Here is a 21191-nt window from a genome sequence, read left to right on the forward strand (position 1 = left end):
ACTTGGTCTGAAAATAGTTATAATAACCTAAACAGTTGTGTACAATAGACTGGGATGTGAGGCCCACAACTGTAACCCTTGAGAAACTCAGAGATGAGGAGTGAGAGTCAGCCAGTCAGTCAGTTGTATTTATTGAGCACTTAGTGTGTTCAGAGCAGTGTACTAGGCTCTTGGGAGACTACAATATGACAGTGTAATAGGCACATTCCCTGCCCACAGTGAACTTATAGTCTAGAGGAGGAGAAAGACATTAATAGAAATAAATTAATTACAGATATGTACATAGTGCTGTGGGGCTGGGAAGGGACGATGAATAAAGGGACCGAGTCAGGGTGATGCAGAAGGGAGTTGAAGAAAAGGAAAATAGGGCTTAATCAGGAAAGGCCTCTTGGAGGAGGTGTGCCTTCAATAAGGGTTTGAAAAGAGGAGACTAATTGTCTGTTGGGTATGAGGAAGGAGTTTGTTCCAGGCCAGAGGCAGGATGTGGAAGAGAGGTCGACAGCGAGAAAGACGAGATCAAGGTATAGTGAGAAGGTTAATATTAGAGGAACAAAGTGTGTGGACTGGATTGAAGTATGAGAGGGAATAAGGGTGAGTTTTACAATTCTCACCTTTCTGGGTTTCCTTGAGAAAGGATTTCTGGCAGCCATAGACTCTATGTTTATAGCAGCAGCATGAAAATGTTACCTCACCATTTTGACTCTTTTGAAATTGTTTCCATTTTTCCATCATGGGAAATGTTAATGATATTCCTCCAGGCTGTCTCCCCCAGTTGTCACCTCAGTTACTTCAACCCTTTATCTACCCTTAGCACTTTTGTATTTTATTGTAGCCACGGTGTTTCTGTTTGTAGGTATATTTTCATTTATAAATTCAAATATTCAGTTATTTCATCCTAAGTAGCCATTATATTGTGTCCTCGTGCTTCTTCCTGTTGGGTTCCTGTTCCTTTTGGATCAGTTAATCAATCAATGGTATTGGTCACTTTCTGTGTGCGATGCTTGGGAAAGAACAATACAACAGTATTGTAGACACATTCCCTGCACCCAGTGAGCTTACAGCCTAGAGGGGGAGACAGACACTAATATAAATAGATTTAAATATTTATATCCATAGTCCTTCTTGGACTATTTCCTGTTGTATCTTATTGACAAATAATCTCTATCTGTCTTTCTCCCCCACACTAGATTGTGAGATCCTGGAGGGCAGAGGATGTGTGTCTTGCTTCTCTCAGAAACTTAAAATAATGTTTTGCAGTCAGGTGTTCAATAAATTCCATTGATCAATTGGTTGATTGATCTCTGGAAGCCAGCTGCCTGCCGTACTGTACTGCCACATATCAGGGGAAAGAAAGAGACGGTATCTCAGAGAGTTATTCTCCTCTGGCTGCTCCCATCAATCAATCAACCATATTTATTGAACACTTACTGTGTGCAGAGCACCGTACTAAGCACTTGGGTGAGTACAGTATAACAGAGTTGGGAGATACATTCCCTGCCTACAAGGAACTTACAGTCTTAAGTCAATTGTATCTCCCATTGTTCCTCTAGACTCTAAGCTTCTTGTGGGCAAGGAATATGTTTGCTACTCTTATATTGTTCTCTCCCAAGTGCTTAGTACAGTGCTCTGCATACAGTAAGAGCTCAGTAAATACTATTGACTGACTCTCACTAGGAATAAGAGAGAAGTCTGTATACCCGGGTCACTTAATGGAGAAAAAACTAAGTTCCCAGCAGCAGTGCCTGTTTCCCACTCATGTGTCTGGTTTTTTGACGTCCTCCTGGGAAAGTTTACTGAACTCTGAGGCTTTCCAGAACAAATATTTAAGGTGCCTCTTAAGCTTGTTGGGTGGCAGTGAGTGGACGGATTATATTCTCCTTCCCTGTGGTGAGGAGGAACAACTTGAATATTACTTGAAAATGGATCCAAATTATGCAGGAATGTGCTCCAGGGGTCATTTTTCTTAAACCAGATTGATGTGTTTTGTATGGTGCATTGTAAACTGCCAGGAGGGCTTGCTAATTTAGTAGGTAATGACAGTCATAGAGAGTGTTTCCGTGCCCCTGGAGAGGTTTTAGACACAGCTGGGGTAGATTTGCCACTATCAATTATGCACTGTTTTAAACAAGAAATGGCCAGAGGGAGCCTCTCCTATAAGGAGTAGAGAGCAGGAAGAGTGGAAATTCTGCAGCAGAGTGCAACAGGCAAGTTATATGGGAATTGGGTTGGATAAAAGTAAGAGACTTGGTACTTTTAATTTTAAAAGTTTGGTACTGAATATAAGTTAAAAAAAACTTCATTGTATGGGTGGGAGATTTTTGAGGCTTCTGGCTGGTCAAGGATTCTAAGGCTGCTGTCTAATCATATATTGCAATCTCTGAATCTTGATAAAGACCTTTGGGGTTGTTATTGTCATGATTGCCTTGCAAAAGTCACCTCCCCACTTTAGGCAGGTATTCATCAAATCTGAGAGAGAATCAGAAGGGGCCTCAAAAGATCAACAAATTCAGCCCCCTGGCTCTGAGAAAGATTGCATCCAACAGTCAAAGGCAGATGGCAGGAAAATAATAATAATGATGATAACAATTATAATGATAATAACAATTATAGCTGTGGTATTTGTTAAGCTCTTACTCTGTGCCGAGGACTGTACAAAGCATTGGGGTAGATACAAGATAATCAGTTTGGGTACATTTCCTGCCCCACATGGGGCTCACAGTCTAAGTAAGAGGGGGAACAGGTGTTGAATACCCATTTTACAGATGAGGAAACTGAAGCACAAGGAAGTAGAGTGACTTGTCACATTAAGCAAGTGACAGCTTTATAATGACAGAAAAATCTGCCTGTTACTTCTACCTTACCCCAATCCCGTAGCACTTATATACCTATCTTTGTATTCTATTGCTTCCCCTAACCTGTTATTTATTTTAGTGTCTATCTCTCCTCCAAGATTGTAAGATCCTTGAAGGCAGGAGAGTATCTACAAACTCCTTCTTTGCCTCAGTACTGTGCTTAGTACAGTGCTTTTAATTGATTGATTCATTCATTAGATCACTTGTCACTATGCTTGTCCTTTCTAGGCCAGGGAGGGTTGGGCAAAAATGTTTGTTGTATTTATATTCAAGACCAAGTTATTCCTCATGGCATGTCTAGAGACCAATGCTTGGCACCTTCACGGACCCAAAAGAATGACTACTTCCAAATTTCATTAATTAATCCCTGAACTAAGAGTTTGGGAGAATTGTGAGTAGAGCACAGACTTGGGAGTCAGAAGGACCTGGGTTCTAATCCCGGCTCCGCCACTTGTCTGCTGTGTGACTGGGCAAGTCCCAACTTTTCTGGGCCTCAGTTGCCTCATCTATAAAATGGGAATTAAAGACCATGAGCCTTATGTGGGACAGGGACTGAGTCCAACCTGATTAGCTGTATCTACCCCAGTGCTTAGAACAGCGCTTGAGACATAATAAACACTTAACAAATGGCATCATTAATATTATTCAGTAGTTAAAAGACGTGATCCAGAGACACAATTCCTGTCCTCGAGGAGTTTACAATGTAGTGAGGAAAAAGACACAAAATAATTACAGATGGGAAGGAAAAGAATGGAAGGATGGATGTGGGGATAACTGAGTACTTAATAGATTATGCAAGTCTATGTGGCTGGGTGGTATGAAGGGCAGGTGGTGGAAACAGGTCGAGGATGTAATTAATAATAATAATAATGACATTTATTTAGCACTTACTATGTGCAAAGCACTGTTCTAAGCACTGGGGAAGTTACATAGTGATCAGGTTGTCCCATGGGGGGCTCACAGTCTTCATCCCCATTTTACAGATGAGGTAACTGAGGCACAGAGAAGTTAAGTGACTTTCCCAAAGTCACACAGCTGACAATTGGCAGAGCTGGGATTTGAACCCATGACCTCTGACTCCAAAGCCTGGGCTCTTTCCCCTGAGCCCCAACTAGAGTACTATATCAGCTTCTTCACTGGTCTCCCAGCCTCCAGTCCATACTTCAGTCTGTTGCCCTGTTTATATCTCCCCTCTCCTCAAAAACCTTCAGAGGTTAACCATTCCTGCATGCATCAACCAGAAACTCCTGACTACTGTTTTAAGCCAGTAAAGAAGAAAAATTAATCTAGGGACACCTCCTAGAGGAGGTGGGATCTCAGAATAGTTTTGAAGATAGGGAGAGATGGGGTCTGGAGACTTTGCAAGGTGGAGGGGGGAATTCTAGGCAGGACAAAGGGTGGGACCAAGGAGTTGAAGGTAAGAAAGATGAGGCCAAGGAACAGTAAGTTACTAGAGAGGAACGAGGAGTACAGACGGGTGTGTAGAGGGAGAGGAGAGTAGATTATTAAGAGGGAAAAAGCAGATGTACTCGCTTAAACCAGTAGTCTGGAGTTTCTGGTTGATGCATGCAGGAATGGTTAACCTTTGAAGGTTTTTGAGGAGAGGGGAGATATAAACAGGGCAACAGAGTGAAGTAGGGACTGGAGGCAGGGAGACCAGTGAAGAAGCAGTACTCTAGTTGGAGTATCAGTGCAGTAACCAGAGTGGTGGTAATCAATCAGTCACACAATCATTGGTATTTACTGAGTGTTTAACATGTGCAGAGCATTGTACTAAGCACTTGGGTGAGTACAGTACAACAGAGTTGGTAGATACGTTGCTTGCCCACCATGAGCTTACAGTCTAGGGGGGGAGAGAAAAATTAAATTAATAAAGTGTGGATATGTACAATAAGAGCTGTGGGGCTGGGGGTGGGATGAATACCAAGTGCCCAGATGATGCAGAAGGGAGAGAGAGAGTCAGGGAAAAGAAGGCTTATTCGGGGAAGGTGTCTTGGAGGTGAGGTGACAATAATAATAATAATGATGGTATTTATTAAGCGCTTACTATGTGTAAAGCACTGTTCTTAGTGCTGGGGAGGTAACAAGGTGAACAGGTTGTCCCACTGGGGGCTCACAGTCTTCATCCCCATTTTACAGATGAGGTCACTGAGGCTCAGAGAAGTTAAGTGACTTGCCCAAAGTCATACAGCTGACAATTGGCAGAGTCAGGATTTGAACCCATGACCTCTAACTCCAAAGCCCGGCTCTTCCCACTGAGCCATGCTGCTTCTCATAAGGCTTTAAAGATGGGGAGATCTGGGGTCTGGTTATATGGGGAGAGGAGGAGTTCAGGCCGGATGAAGGATGTGGGAAATCAATCAATCAATGGTATTTATTGAGCTCTTACTATGTGTAGAACACTGTACTTAGTGCTTGGGAGAGTACAATATAACAGAGTTGGGGGGTTGGACGATGGGATAGATGAGTTAGGAGCACAGTGGTGCTAGAGGAGTGAAGTGTGCATTCTGGGCTGTAGTAGGAGGTAAGGTAAGGAAGGGGAAACTGATTGAGTGTTGAGTGAGAAGCAGAGTGGCTGAGAAGCGGCATGGCTTAGCAAAAAGAGCACGGGCTTGGGAATCAGAGGTCATGGGGTCTAATCCTGGCTTTGCCGCTTGTTAGCTGTGTGACTTTGGCATGTCACTTAACTTCTCTGTGCCTCAGTTACCTCATCTGTAAAATGAGAATTAAGACTGTGAGCCCCATGTGGGACAACCTGATTACTTTGTATCTACCCCAGTGCTTAGAACAGTGCTTGGCACATAATAAGCACATAACAACTACCATAATTATTATAATTGTTATTATTATTAAAGCCGGTGTAAGGCGTTTCTGTTGGAAGTGGAGGTGGATGGGCAACCCCTGGAGGTTCTTGAGGATTGGGGAGTGGTGGACTGTTTTTTTTGAAAAATGATTCAGGCAGCAGAGTGAAGTACGGTGTGAGTGGGGAGAGACAGGAGGTCAATGAAGCAGTAGATGCAGTAGTCAAGGCAGGATAGGATAAGTGCTTCAATAATAATAATGGTATTTAGTAAGTGCTTACTATAATAATAATGGCATTTGTTAAGCGCTTACTATGTGCAAAGCACTGTTCTAAACACTGGGGAGGTTACTATGTGCAATGAACTGTTCTAAGCGCTGGGATACATACAAGGTTATCAGGTTGTCCCACGTGGGGCTCACAGTCTTAGTCCCCATTTGCAGATGAGGTAACTGAGGCCCAGAGAAGTTAAGTGACTTGCCCAAAGTCACACAGCTGACAAGTGGTGGAGCCAGGATTCGAACCCATGACCTCTGACTCCAAAACCCGGGCTGTTTCCACTAAGCCAAGCTGCTTCTCGTAGCCTAGTGAATCACCATAGAGCGGTTTGGATGGGGAGGAAAGGGTGGATTTTAGAGATGCTGGGAAGATAGAACCTACAGGACACATCCTGTAGGACAGGTTGAATATGTGGGTTGTATGAAAGAGATGAGTTATGGTTAATGCCAAGGTTATGGGCTTGTGAAATAGGGAGGATAGTGGTATTGTCTAGAGTGATGCAAAACACAGGAGGAGGATAGGGCTTAGGTGGGAAGGTAAGGAGTTTTGTTTAGAACATGTTTAGTTTGAGGTGTCGGCAGGTCATCCAGGTAGAGTTGTCCTGAAGGCAGGAGGAAATGCAAGACTGCAGAGAAGAAGAGAGAACAGGGCTAGAGAAGTAAATTCGGGTAAGATCATCATAGAAATGGTAGTTGAAGCCAAGGGAGCAAATTAGTTCTCCAAGGGAGTGGGTGCAGATGGAGAATAGAAGGGTCGCTAAACTGAGCTTGAGGGACTCCCACTGCTGATTTGAATGGAGAGGAAGGGGAAGATCCCAAAAATACAGTGGAGGAAAAAAAAAACAGACTTTAATAACAGACTGAATGAGAGACCCAATAAAGGGGATCTAACAATGTCATCTGAGTCTTATTCCAGAGTTCCATTCTGTGATGGAGTTTATTTAAATATCATCCTACACTTGGGAACCTAATTCAGTATTTAACTTTTCTTCTTGGCTTCTTTTCCTTCAACACTCCTTTCAGCTCCCTCTCCGTCACAGCTTTGAGCCATCTTTCATTCAAAATAGCCTTCCTCTACCCATGTATTGAAAATCTCACTGCACTAAATCCTCCTCCCCAAGCCTGTTTTTTCTTCATTCCCTCCCAAAGTGGTTCCTCCAACTAAATAACAGTAGACATTCTAGTGTGTCTGCTGTTTCATATTTTATCAATTACCATGTGAATTATAGACAGAAATAACTCTGAATGGTTCTTTAGACAGCATCATCAATCTTGTTATGAGTTACTTTAGTGTGTAGGAAAAGAAGAATCCTGCTACAGATTTTATCTCATATGTTTTCTCTGATGTTCATCTATAATTCTTTTGTTTAACTGAAATAACAGCTCTAGAATAAAGGCCTTTGTAGGCAGGGAATGTGTCTTACCAACTCTATTATATTGTACTCTCCCAAGAGCTTAGTACAGTGTTCTGCACACAGTGAGTGCTCAATAAATAACAGTGATGGATTGATTGATAGATTCTAGACTATCGTTTTAATGTCTTGTTTTTCTTATATTACAATCCTATTCTTTGCCTTCCTACTGCCCAACTTCAGCAGCTTCTATTCTAAATTTCCCTTAACTGAAGGCATCACTTGTTACAGTTCCCTCAGAGAGCCTGAATTCTAAAGAGAGGTTTATGGAGAGACTTTGTGCAATGTATTACAGTCTCTGGAATCAGTACTATGTGAGACAGACCAAATTATAGAATAAAGCTGAGACTAGGACCCCTGCCTTCTTTGCTGCACTCCAGAAATCTGTGGCCCAGAGAAGGAAGGAGAATGGGAAAAAGAAATTAACACAAAAGAATGAGAACCACAAAAATAAACAGCAGGAAATTCCAGAGAAATGCTTTCCAGGTCTGCAAAACTATAATCGAGAGATATCCACCTCATCTCATAGAATCCAACAGCTAGAGAGATATTTGCATTTAAGAAAATATCACTGTTTGGCTATAGTGGCTTGTGTGTAAGATTATGTGCTTATGTTTCACATGTGCATATGTGTGTTGATACTATCTTCCTCTTAGCTCTTTGAGGCCAGGCATCATTATGCCTTCTATGGCCAGGGTCTCACAGCAGAGAAGTGGCAGAGCTGACAATGACACCTACCACTTATGTATTCATTTATACTTATCCTCTGCACTCTATATTAAATTATGCAATTAATTATTTATTTTGATTCCCTAATTTATAAATATGTTTATGTCTGTTTCCCCCATTAGACTGTAAACTCCTAGTGGGCAAGGAACTTATCTTGTGATCCTGTTATAATTTCTCAAGCCCTTAGCGTAGTGCACTGAACTCAGTTGGTATTCAATAGTCACCACTACTACTAGTACTCTTAATATTACACAGACATCTCTCACTCAGTCTCTTGGGCTTCAATTTGAACCTATTTCCTCTTGTTCAGTCCTCTATGGTAATAGAGAAAAACAGTCAGCATCCTCCCCATAAAAACTCTACATATATTTTTGAAGAAAGTTATTAAATCACTTCTTACTAACTGGCCCCACAACCCCAGATCTGTTCATCTTTCCTCCTGGGACTTATTTTCCAAGATTTTCATTATTTCTGTGGCTCTTCTCTAAACCTTCTCCAGTTTCTGGGCACTTTTTGGAAAGACAGTGCTCTCCATACTCTATAAAGGATCTGCCCAACAAAGGTGATTAACTCTTTTTTTCTTATCTAAGATATCTTGGTCACTAGGACCACTACAGAGAAGGTGGTAAGTGGTGGTCCATGCCCATGTATCCAGTGAATATATGTGGTTCTATCTTCACAATAGCTCTGCCCTTTCCTTTCCATCCAGCTGTTACCCTGCTGATCCGGGCAGTCATCATTTCCTGCTCTGCCTTGCTGCCTTCTGCCTCTATCCACTCCAATCCCTATTTCACTCTGCTTCCTGGATCGTTTATCTGAAAAACTGCCCATATCTCCCCACTCCTCAAACACCTCCAATCTTTGCCCTTCCACCTCCCCTTCAAACAGAAACTCCTCACTATTGGCTTAAAAGTACTCAGTCAGCTCTCCTCCTCCTACCTAACCTCACTTATCTCCTTCTGCAACCCAACACCACACTCACACTTCACTTTTCTGATATCAACCTACTCACTATACCTTGGTTTAGTCTATCCTGCTGCTGACTCCTAGACCACATCCTCCATTGGATCCTCCCACTCCATATCTTACAGTCCACCACTCTCCCCACCTTCAAAACCCTCTCAAAGTCACATAATAATAATAATAATAATAATAATAATAATGATAGCATTTATTAAGCACTTACTACGTGCAAAGCACTGTTCTAAGCACTGGGGAGGTTACAAGGTGATCAGGTTGTCCCATTGGGGGCTCACAGTCTTCATCCCCATTTTACAGATGAGGTAACTGAGGCACAGAGAAGTTAAGTGATTTGCCCAAAGTCACACAACTGACAATTGGCAGAGCTGGGGTTTGAACCCATGACCTCTGACTCCAAAGCTGAAAGACCCCAGGGTCTTTCCACTGAGCCACGCTGCTTCTCTAAGAAGCAGCACATTTCCAAGAAGCCTTCCAGACTAAACCCTTTATTTCCCCTACCTGCCCTCCCCTCTGTGAAGACTATGAATTTAAGCACTGACACTCACCCCAGCCCCACCATACTTAAAGCTTTTTGTACTCTACTATTTCTCCTATACCTACTTTATTTTACTGTCTGTCTCCCCCATAGACTGTAAGATTCTCATGGGCAAGGATCACATCTATCAACTCCATTGTACTTTCCCAAGTACTTAGTACGGTGCTGTCCACACATAGGTACTTAGTTACCATGGTGTACTGGAGTCAGAAGGTCATGGGTTCTAATCCTGGAGCCACCACTTGTCTGCTGTGTGGCCTTGGGCAAGTCACTTGACTTCTCTGTGCCTCAGTTACCTCTTCTGTAAAATGGGGATTAAGACTGTGAGCCCTATGTGGGACAGGGACTGTGTCCATCCTGATTTGCTTGTATCCACCCCAGCTTTTAGTACGTGTCTGGCATGTAGTAAATACTTAACAAATATCATAGTTATTGTTATCATTATTATTATTAATAACCACCACTGATAGGCGGCTCCACCACTTATCTGCTGTGTGACCTCAGGCAAGTCACTTCACTTCTCTGTGCCTCAGTTACCTCATCTGAAAATGGGGATTGAAACTGTGAGCCCCACGTAGGATAGGGGACTGTGTCCAACCCGATTTGCTTGTATCCGCCCCAGTGCTTAGTTCAGTGCCTGGCATATAGTAAGCACTTAACAAATACCATTGTTATTATTATTATTATTATTATTATTATTAATTGCCTCTAGGTATGGGTGTTGTGGTTCTAGTGACCAAGGTATTTTAGTTGTTCCCGGGACTAGTAATCCCCATGCTAATCCCTGGCCTCCAGCCCTATGAAATAGTAATAATGATGAAAGTAATAATTGTGGTATTTGTTAAGAGCTCACTTGGGCCCAGCACAGTGCTAAGTGCTGGGGTAGATACAGTTAATCAGGTCAGACAAAGTCCCTGCCCAGATGTGGGACTCGAGTCTATGTAGAAGGGAAAACAGGTATTTAATCCCCATTTTATATGTGAGATAATTGAGGCACAGAGAAGGTAAGTAACTCGTTCATGGTTATACAGCAAGTAAGTGGTGGAGTCAGGATTAGAATCCATGTTCAAGACCTCATCTGAAATCCAGCAGGACCCACTGCAAGGCATGAATAGTTTTTGTTCCTTATATTTTCTGTCCTCTTGCTGTGAAAGGGAAACAAAAAAGAAAAACATCTTCCCTTAGAAGAGATAAGGAGGGTGTTCCCATGCTATATCCCGACACTTTGCTTTAATGGTGACACTGCCACTGGATAATCAGAAGCCTCCAGTGTGGGAAGAGAGCCCGCCTCAAACAAGGCTTGCGGAGTACAGCGTTTTAAATACCAATTTTGTGTCCTTGGGCTTCAGATCCAGCCGTCATTTTTGAGTCGTCACCTTGAATGATGGCAAGCAGGCTTGATATGCCAGGTTAAAAATCTTTCAATGGGGTTTTGTTTGTTTATTGGGGAATGAAGCAGCATCAATTACCTGAGATTTCTAAGCCAGATTCCTTCCTGCTGGCATATTCATCAGCAGAGGCAGCATCAGCTGCTAGCTGTTCTGACAGTCCCATTTTAGTGCCATGGTTGGGCCGCACAAATAGAGAGGAAAAACATGTTCAGATTGAAGGGGATGAAAGAACACTGCAACAGCTCCCTTTCCCTTGCCTTTGGAATCTCCCTAGTCTTGAATGTTTTATTTGGAGGCGGTGGTGACGAAGCACCTTGTGAAAGGAAATCATTACTGGAAAACATTTGAAAGGGGCAGATATGATCTTCATAACTTCCAGGTCGACAAAGATACCTGGTAATCTTTGTGTATGTCGAAGGGACTTGAAGCTTCTCATCAGATCTGGCCAGCCCAGTGCAGTAAAACAGCACTCTGGCGTCGGCATGAAGCAAACCCCCGGGATGGGAGAATAACACAGAGAGGTTGGCCTCGAAGGCAGAATGAGGGAAATTGCCTTTTTCACCAAAGTACCAGTGCCCCCATTATTCCTCTGTTTCCCTGGAAGAAAGTGATATTACATTTCCAGGGAACAGCTGGTTATCCAAACAAATTGGACTGAGGCATATTCAGAGAATCAGAAATTCAGATTACCAAATTAAAATTAGTTCTTAATATCAGGAGGAGGCAGGGTGGCCCAGTAGAATGAGCCTGGGAGTCAGAGGACCTGGGTTCTTCATTCATTCACTCATTCAATCATATTTATTGAGACCTTACTGTGCACAGAGCACTGTACTAAGAGCTTGGGAGAGCACAGTATAACAATAGACACATTCCCTGCCCACAACAAGCTCACAGTCTAGAGGGAGAGACAGGCACCAATATAAATAAATAAATTACAGATACGTACATGGGTGCTGTGGGGCTGGGAGGAAGGATGAATAAAGGGAGCAAGTCATGGTGATACAGAAGGGAGTGGGGGAAGAGGAAAGCGGGGCTTAGAGAAGGCCTCTTGGAGGATATGTGCCTTCAATCAGCCTTTGAAGTGGGGGAGAGTAATTGTCTGTCAGATTTGAGGAGGAACGGTGTTCCAGGCCAGAAAGAGAGTGAGGGGCCGGTGGCGAGATAGGCGAAATCGAGATATAGCGAGAAGGTTAGCATTACAGGAGCAAACTGTGCTGGGTGGGTTGTAGTAGGAGAGTAGGGAGGTGAGGAAGGAGGGGGATTGAGTACTTTAAAGCCAATTGTGAGGAGTTTTTGTTTGATGCAGAGGTGTATGGGCAACCACTGGAGTTTCTTAAGGAGTGGGGAAACGTGTTCTGAATGATTTTGTAGAAAAATGATCTGGGCAGCAGAGTGAAGTATGGACTGGAGTGGGGAGAGCCAGGAGCCTGGGAGGTCAGCGAGGAGGCTGATACAGCAATCAAGGCAGGAGAGGATGAGTGATTGTACTAACATGGTAGCAGTTTGGTTGGAGAGGAAAGGTGGATTTTAGCGGTGTTGTGAAGGGTTTTAATCCTGGCTCCTCCAGTTGTCTGCTGTGTGATCTTGGGCAGGTCACTGAACTTCTCTGTGCCTGTTACCTCATCTGTAAAGGGGGGTTTAAGAGCCCTATGTGGGACGGACTGTGTCCATCCTGATTTTTTTGTACCTACTCCAAAGCTGAATCCAATGCCTGGAACATAATAAATGCTTAACCAATACCATGAAAAAAAAATGATCTTGAGCAGTTGCTTAGCCACCCAGACTTTCTCCATTATTATCCAACCATGCTTGGCCTGGTTCAGATAATTAGTTGGTTCAGTTCATCAGGAATAGCTGTAATGGACTTGCTTGGAAAAAATTAGATGAGACCTTAAGGAAATCAGGGTTGGGGGCAAATGATAAGCAGTGAAGCCTAGTGAATAATTCTCAGGCCTGGGAGTAGAGGACCTGGGTTATAATCCCAGTCCACCCCTTATGTGCTGTGCATCTTGGGCAAATCATTTAACTTCTCTGTGCTGCAGTTACTTCATCTGTAAAATGGGGATTAAGACTGGGATCCCCATGTAGGATATGGACTGTGTACAGTGTCTGACACATAGTAAGTGCTTGACAAATACCATAAAAAAAGAGGATTGTAACATAATCCTGATCTCGTCTCTCCAGGCTCCTGGCACTCCCTGCCAGCAGTCACATCAGCACAATGAATGTGGGAAAGGGCTTGAAGAAATAATTGGGAGCTGCTCAGTTAACAAAAAAGTCTTTACATTTAATGAAAACAGCTAAATTTGGCTTTTCCAGAAGGGAACACCAGGGTCGTTGTGAAACAGATGTGTCCTCAGAATGCAGAGATTATCCTCATCTCGTAATATTTTCCCTGAGTGCCATAGACTCTACTTGGACCCCAAACAGTTTTGGTAACTGATATAATTATCAAAGAACCCTCTGCCTCAACCCCAGAACTGGTAGATACAGTTGACTAATTATCTTGAGGAAGGAGAACAAGATCACAGAATGACCTGCAGGTCTAGAATGTTTTCTAGAATGAATCTGCATTGGGCCATGCTGGTCTTTCCAGAGAAGATGGTCAATGCCTCCTTGAAGGTGAAGTCTCCGGAGTGACTTCCGGGAAGCTTATTGATTGATTGATTGATCCTTCAATCAGTCAGTCATATCGAGTGCTTACTGTGTGCAGAGCACTGAACTAAGCCCTTGGGAGAGTACAATAAAACAGAGTTTGTAGACGTGATCCCTGCCCACAAAGAGATTACAGTCTAGAAGAAAATGATGGTACTTTCTAAGCACTTGCTGTGTGCCAAGTACTGTACTAAGTGCTGGAGTAGATATAAGATAATCAGGTTGGATGTTTCTCCCTCTGCAATAGAAAGACAATCTCTTTGTCAGGCCTGTCAATCAGTGCATTTTTTGAGTTTCTTCCTTGTGTACTAAGCACATGGAAGAATACCATAGAGGTAGACACCATCTCTACCCACAAGGAGCTTACATTCTTAGAGCGGAGACCAACAGAAAGGAGGAATAAATGTTTAATTACTAGACTATGTAAATCAGTATGTGCGAAAGTGCTACAGGAGGTTGAGAGTGTAAGTACTAAGGTGGTGCAAAAATGCTGAGTTGATAGTTGGGAGGATGTGACTCTGGGAGAAGAAAAATTTATCTGGGAAAAACCTCCCAGAAGAGGTGGGATATTAGAAGGGCTTGAAACTGATGTGTGGATGAAGACTGTGAGCCCCCTGTGGGACAACCTGATCCCCTTGTTAACCTCCGCAGTGCTTAGAACAGTGTTTTGCTCATAGTAAGCGCTTAATAAATGCTATCATTATTATTATTATTATGTGTGGTGGACTTAAAGGAGGAAGGCATTCCATGCAGTAGGAAGAGCATGAGCTACGGGTTGGAAGTAGGAGAGTAGGGAATGAGGTACAAAGAACAGCATGGCCTAGTGGAAAGAGCAAGGTCCTGGGAGTCAGAGGACCTGGATTCTAATTCCGGCTCAGCCAATTACTTACTGTGTGACCATGGCAAGTCACTTCACTTCTTTATGCCTGAGTTTCTTCAACTCCAAAATGGTGATTAACTATTTCATTCATTCATTCAATTGTATTTATTGAGCGCTTACTGTGTGCAGAGCACTGTACTAAATGCTTGGGAAGTACAAGTTGGCAACATATAGAGACGGTCCCTACCCAACAACGGGCTCACAGTCTAGAGGGGGGAGACAGACAACAAAACAGAACATGTGGACAGGTGTCAAGTCATTAGAATAAATAGAAGTAAAGCTAGATGAACATCATTAACAAAATAAATAGAATAATAAATATGTACAAGTAAAATAAATAGAGTAATAAATCTGTACAAACATATATACAGGTGCTGTGGGGACGGGAAGGAGGAAGGGCAGGGGGGAATGGGCAGGGGGAGAGGAAAAGGGGGGCTCAGTCTGGGGAAACTACCAGTTTCCCCCTTCTACTTAGACTGTGAGTCTCATGTGGGACAGGGACTATGTCCAACCTGATTAACTTGTTTCTACCCCAGCACTTAGAAAACACGTAGTAAACACTTAACAATATAATAATAATATGTGCTTGGGGAGAAATGAGAGTGCTACCAGGGGTGTAGTAAGAGAAATGAGAGAGAGAGACTGTAAGCTCCTTGTGGGCAGGGAAAGTGTCTCCCAACTCTGTTATATTATACTCTCCCTCCTAAGTGCTTAGTACAGTGTCCTGCACACAATAAGCACTCAATAAATATGATGGATTGATTGAGAGAGAACTGGTGGAGTGCCTTTAAAGACCAGGGTTTTTTGTTTGATGTAGAGGGGAAAGGGAAACCACTGAAAGTTTTTGAGGAGCAGAGACCAATGAGCAGAAAGAAGATCTGAGATGCGGAGTTAAGTATGGTCTGAAGCGGGGAGAAGTTGTAGTCAGGGAGATCAATGAACAGGCTGACACAGTATGGAAAAGCAGCGAGAAGCAGCGTGGCTCAGTGGAAAGAGCCCTGCTTTGGAGTAAGAGGACATGGGTTCAAATCCTGACTCCGCCAATAGCCAGCTGTGTGACTTTGGGCAAGTCACTTAACTTCTCTGTGCCTCAGTTACCTCATCTGTAAAATGGGGATTAAACTCTGAGCCCCCCATGGGATAACCTGATCATCTTGTAACCTCCCCAGCACTTAGAACAGTGCTTTGCACATAGTAAGCACTTAATAAATGCTATCATTATGGAATAGCGCCCAGACCAGGGTGGTGATCTGTTCTAGGGTGAAAAGATTGGGGTGGATCTGGGTCCAAATACAAAAGGTAAAAGGTAAAGGTAGAGAAGCAGCATGGTTCAGTGGAAAGAATGCGGGCTTGGGAGTCAGAGGTCATGGGTTCTAATCCCGGCTCCGCCACTTGTCTGCTGTGTGACTTTGGGCCAGTCACTTCATGTCTCTGGGCCTCAGTTCCCTCATCTTTAAAATAGAGATTAAGACTGTGAGCCCCCTGTGGGACAACCTGATTACCTTGTATCTCCCAGCACTTAGAACAGTGCTTAGCACATAGTAAGCGCTTAACAAATGTCATTATTATTATAAAATGATGATCCATTGCTGGATCATTTAGAAGAAAAGCCTGTTTAATCCTTCCAATAACAGTGGACTAGCCCAGGTAGGTGGGAAGTAGGAACATCTTGAATGAGTGAGGATAAGTGGGAGGCAAGTGGGGAAATACATATGAATAACATGGGCCAGGACCATCATTTCATTAAAGGGGTGACGCGTATTTGATGGGTGCTGGGTTCTCACCAGCAGTGATGGTTGCACCATGGTCTGGTACACCTGGACCCACATGTTGAACTGCTTCCTTTCATGGATTATTTATTAGGACAAGATAATAATAATAATAATGATAATAATTTTGGTATTTGTTAAGCGCTTACTATGTGCCAAGCACTGTTCTAAGCACTGGGGGAGATACAAGGTAATCAGGTTGTCCCATGTGGGGCTCACAGTCTTAATCCCCATTTTACAGATGAGGTAACTGAGGCCCAGAGAAGTAAAGTAACTTGCCCAAAGTCACACAGCTGTTAAGTGGCAGAGCTGGGATTAGAACCCATGACCTCTGACTCCCATGCCCGTGCTCTTTCCACTGAGCCACTCTGCTTCTCAAGATGCCCTTGTTTTTCTTGAGGCCTGGGTGATGGTGCTGTTCATTCTTATTTTTCCACCGTAGGGTGTTTTTCCTGAACGTGCCGAGTGATTCCATCACGGAACGATTGTCTCAGAGAATGTTGGATCCGGATACAGGAGAAAGGTTTGTACCAGACATTGAGGGCTGAGTAACTTGGAGAGCAACCCACCAGCCAATCATAATTGATAATACAGCCCCTCTAGACTGTAAGCTCAATTTTTTATATTGTACTCTTCCAAGCAATTAATTCAGTGCTCTGCACACAGTAAGCATGCAATACAATTGACTGATTGAAAAGCTTTTTCTGAAGTCAACTTGGACTTCATTCTGAGACAACTTGGACTTAATGGTACCTCAGTAAAATGAATCTCATAAGAATAAAGAGGTAAATTTTCCAATATTTTGAAAGACATTTTTTAATGATATTTGTTAAGCACTTACTATGTGTGAGGCACTGTACTAAATGCTGGAGTAGATAATAATAATAGTAATAATGGCATTTGTTAAGCGCTTACTATGTGCAAAGCACTGTTCTAAGCAGTGGGAAGGGGAAACAAGGTAATGAGGTTGTCCCATGTGGGGCTCACAGTCTTAATCCCCATTTTACAGATTAGGTAACTACAAGCTAATCAGGTTGGACACAGTCCCTGTCCCGCATAGGACTCACAGTCTTACCCCCCATTTTACAGATGAGGTAACTGAGGCACAGAGAAGTTAAGTGATTTGCCTAATGTCACACAGCAGACAAGGTCCTTCTGACTCCCAGGATGTGATCTAACCACTAGACCACACTACTTCTCTGCAGGATTTGAGCTTGAGTTTGTCTCTGCAGGATAGCATAAGGCAAAGGGGGTTGCAAACATCCCAGGATCCCCAAGATGTCTCATTGTAATCTTCTATGAGTATTCACACCTCCACTGCTATGTGCCCTATTTTGCTACCCATTCAAAACATGAGATATTCCAGCTCCAAATGTTTAGCAGGCATGGAAATAGAATGCCCTAATAGAGCACAGGCCTGGGATCCAGAGTATCTGGGTTCTAATCCCAGCTTTGCCAATTGCTTGCCATGTGACCTGAGAAAGTCATTTAATTTCTCTGTGCTTCAGTTTCCTCATCCTTAAAAATGGGGATTAAATACCTATTCTTCCTCCTGCTTAGACTGTGAGCCCCAGATGAGTCTTGTGTCACATCAGACACAAGGCTGTGTCTGATGTGATTAGCTTGTGTTCACCCCAGCACTAGAACAGTGTTTGACACATAGTAAGCACTTAACAAATATCATAATTACCATGGAAAGCTCTTCAGGTTAGTTCATCCCATCCATTTGCCCCAGGGCTATAAAATATCATAGGGCCCCTCTATCAGATGGGTAAGTAATTAACTCACCCAAGATCACAGTGACAGTCAGTGGCAGACTTGGGGCTAAACTAGTTCTTTCCACCAGGGTGTGTTTACAGTCAAATAATAATACTACTAAAAACGATGACGATGGTATTTGTTAAGGACTTACAATATGCCAGACAATGTACTAAGCTCTGGGGTGGATACAAGAAAATCAAGTTGGACACAGTCCCTGACCCATGAGGAGCTCACAGTCTCAATCCCCATTTTACAGATGAGGTAACTGAGCCACAGAGAAGTGCAGTGACTTGCCCAAGGTCACACAGCAGACAAGTGGAGGAGCTGGGATTAGAACCCATGACCTTCTGACTCCCAGAGCAGTGCTCTTTCCACTAGACCATGCTGCTTCTCATATATATATTTACAAAGTATTCAGTTTCATGATGCCATTGAACATATAATCTGCTCCAGGGAATTCCCATCCAGACTCCCAACACCCAAACCCCTACCCCAAAAGTATGATGCCTGCTGCCCAAAAAGTAGAGGTACCCAACACTTTTATTGTTTTGCAAATGAATATGAATAATAAAATCACGGCTTTGGCAGGTGGGCGAGAGGAGGCAGAGTGGGAGAGAGAAAGAGAGAAAGCTTATATTATGGGCAGGAAACATATCTACCAACTGTTTTACTGTACTCTCCAAAGCACGCAGTACAGTCCTCTGCACATAGTAAATACGATTGATTGAGACAGAAAGCACAGCCTATTCAGCCATCCCCTCATAAAGCAGAATTTAGAGAACCTCTCATCCCTACACTTAACCTTCCCCAAACAAGGGGTCAATTCTGAAATCCGGTGAGATCCTGCTCCTTTCAATGGCCATCTCCCCATTGACTCCTGCTCAGGCTCTATTTACCTGCTTCCCTGTTCTGATGGGCTGTCATGACAGCTGCTTTTGGTTCCCTTTGCTAGAGGGAGGAGAAATCTAGAAAGCATTTTGGACCCCAGACCCTGCAGAAGCTGTGACTTGGCCCAGTCAGGATCCCTTTGTCTCTGTTGTCTCCCTTTTTCCTCTCCTCCTCCCCAACCCCCGCACTACCTCCTTCCCCTCCCCACAGCACTTGTATATGTTTGTCAGATTTATTATTCCATTTATTTTACGTGTACATATTTACTTTTCTATTTATTTTGTTAATGATGTGCATATAGCTATAATTCTATTTGTTCTGACGATTTTGAAACTGTCTACATGTTTTGTTCTGTTGTCTGTCTCCCCCTTCTAGACTGTGAGCCTGTTGTTGGGTAGGGACCATCTCTGTATGATGCTGACTTTACTTCCCAAGTGCTTAGTCCAGTGCTCTGCACACAGTAAGCACTCAATAAATACGATTGAATGAATGAATGAATGACAACTAATTTAACTTCTCTTTGCCTCAGTACCCTCATCTGCAAAATGAATATGCAATACCTGTTTCTCTCTCCTAGTTAAGAGTGTGATCCCAGTATGGGACTTGATTACCTCATATCTACCCCAGCACTTAGTGCATTGCTTGGCACACAGAAAGCACTTAACAAACAACATTAGTAGTAGTAGTAACTGATCTGGAATATACATGAGGCAACAGCTTTGCAATTTACCATAGGGGAAAATAGCCCAAAATGGGCATCCCTGCTACCAGTTGTCAGGATCTGGTCTTACTCTTGGTTATGTCTCCTTTACAGATACCACACCATGTACAAGCCAGCTCCCACCATGGAGGTCCAGGCCCGGCTTCAGCAGAACCCAAAGGACAGCGAGGAGCGGGTGAAGTTTAAGCTGGACGTCTACTACAGAAACTCCGCTGATCTGGAGGAGTTTTACAATGACATCATTTATGTGAACGGTGATCAAGACCCATACACCGTCTTTGAGCACATAGAGAGTGGGATCATCATGCCCCTGCCCATTAGAAACCCATGACAGGCCCAGAACCCCAACTTCTCTCCCCAGTAGCAATGCCCCACAGGAATATGTGTTACTGTTCAAAATCCCCCAGAAGAAAAGGCCCATTTAATAAATGGGGTTGGGCACCTGCCCACATAGTTGGAAAACAACACTTGTGGACGTGATTTTGTGGTGTGTCCTGAATCAATCAGTTGCCTTATTGAGTGCTTACTGTGTGCAGAGCAGTGTACTAAACGCTTTGGGAAGACAAGAGTCTCGATTTTCCTATTCCTATTGACTGTGGTAGCTGCAACAGCCTTCTTTTTTTTAATGGCATTTATTAATCGCTTACTATGTGCAAAGCACTGTTCTAAGTGCTGGGGAGGTTACAAGGTGATCAGGTTGTCCCACAGAGGGCTCACAGTCTTAATCCCCATTTTACAGAAGAGGTAACTGAGGCACAGAGAAGTTAAGTGACTTGTCCAAAGTCACACAGCTGGCTATTGGCGGAGCTGGGATTTGAACCCACGACCTCTGACTCCAAAGCCCGGGCTCTTTCCACTGAGCTACGCTGCTTCTTCCCAGAGTGGGCCAAGGAAAGGCAGAGCAGTGCGGTTTAGTGGATAGAGCGTGGGTCTGGGAATCAGGAGAACTCAAGTCCTAATCCTGGCTCCACCACATGTCTGCTCTCTGACCTTGGGCAAGTCACTTAACTTCTCTGGGCCTCGGTTACCTCATCTGTAAAGTGGGGATTAAGAGTGTCAGCCCCATGTGGGACAGGGACTGTGTCCAACTGATTAACTTGTACCTACCCCAGCATTTAGAACAGGGCTTGGCACATAAGAAGTGCTTAACAAGCACTATTATTACTATTATTGTTATTAGAGGGTGAATGTCAAGCAAATCACTCTCTTCTACCCGACCCCAGAAAACTGATTCAGTTGTAACCTAGCCCTAGAATCTAAGATAAGACTGGGGAAAGCCCAGGAGCCTGGGCTAGATCCTGGCATGATCAACCAATCAATCAATTGCATTTATTAAACATTACTGTGTGCAAAGCACTGTACCAAGTGCTTAGGAGAGTAATAATAATAATAATGATGGTATTTGTTAAGCGCTTACTATATGCAAAGCACTTTTCTAAGTGCTGGGGGGATACAAGGTGATCAGGTTGTCCCACATGGGGCTCACAGTCTTAATCCCCATTTTACAGATGAGGGAACTGAGGCACAGAGAAGTTAAGT

At 43.4% G+C, this 21191-nt stretch overlaps 1 protein-coding gene across 2 annotated transcripts in view; it reads left to right on the forward strand.

The window, feature by feature from the left end:
* AK8 (adenylate kinase 8) overlaps positions 1-20114 on the forward strand; it is a 165982-nt gene extending 145868 nt beyond the window's left edge. For both annotated transcript variants that reach the window (XM_038745436.1, XM_038745437.1), the window contains 2 exons: positions 16725-16805; positions 19746-20114. In XM_038745436.1, the coding sequence (XP_038601364.1) occupies positions 16725-16805; positions 19746-19983 (319 nt within the window). In that variant the 3' untranslated portion in view covers positions 19984-20114. The remainder of the gene's footprint in view (positions 1-16724; positions 16806-19745) is intronic.
* The last annotated feature ends 1077 nt before the right edge of the window (positions 20115-21191 follow it).

This window comes from Tachyglossus aculeatus, chromosome 4 (assembly GCF_015852505.1).
Source record: "Tachyglossus aculeatus isolate mTacAcu1 chromosome 4, mTacAcu1.pri, whole genome shotgun sequence".
Classification (NCBI taxonomy): Eukaryota; Metazoa; Chordata; class Mammalia; order Monotremata; family Tachyglossidae; genus Tachyglossus; species Tachyglossus aculeatus.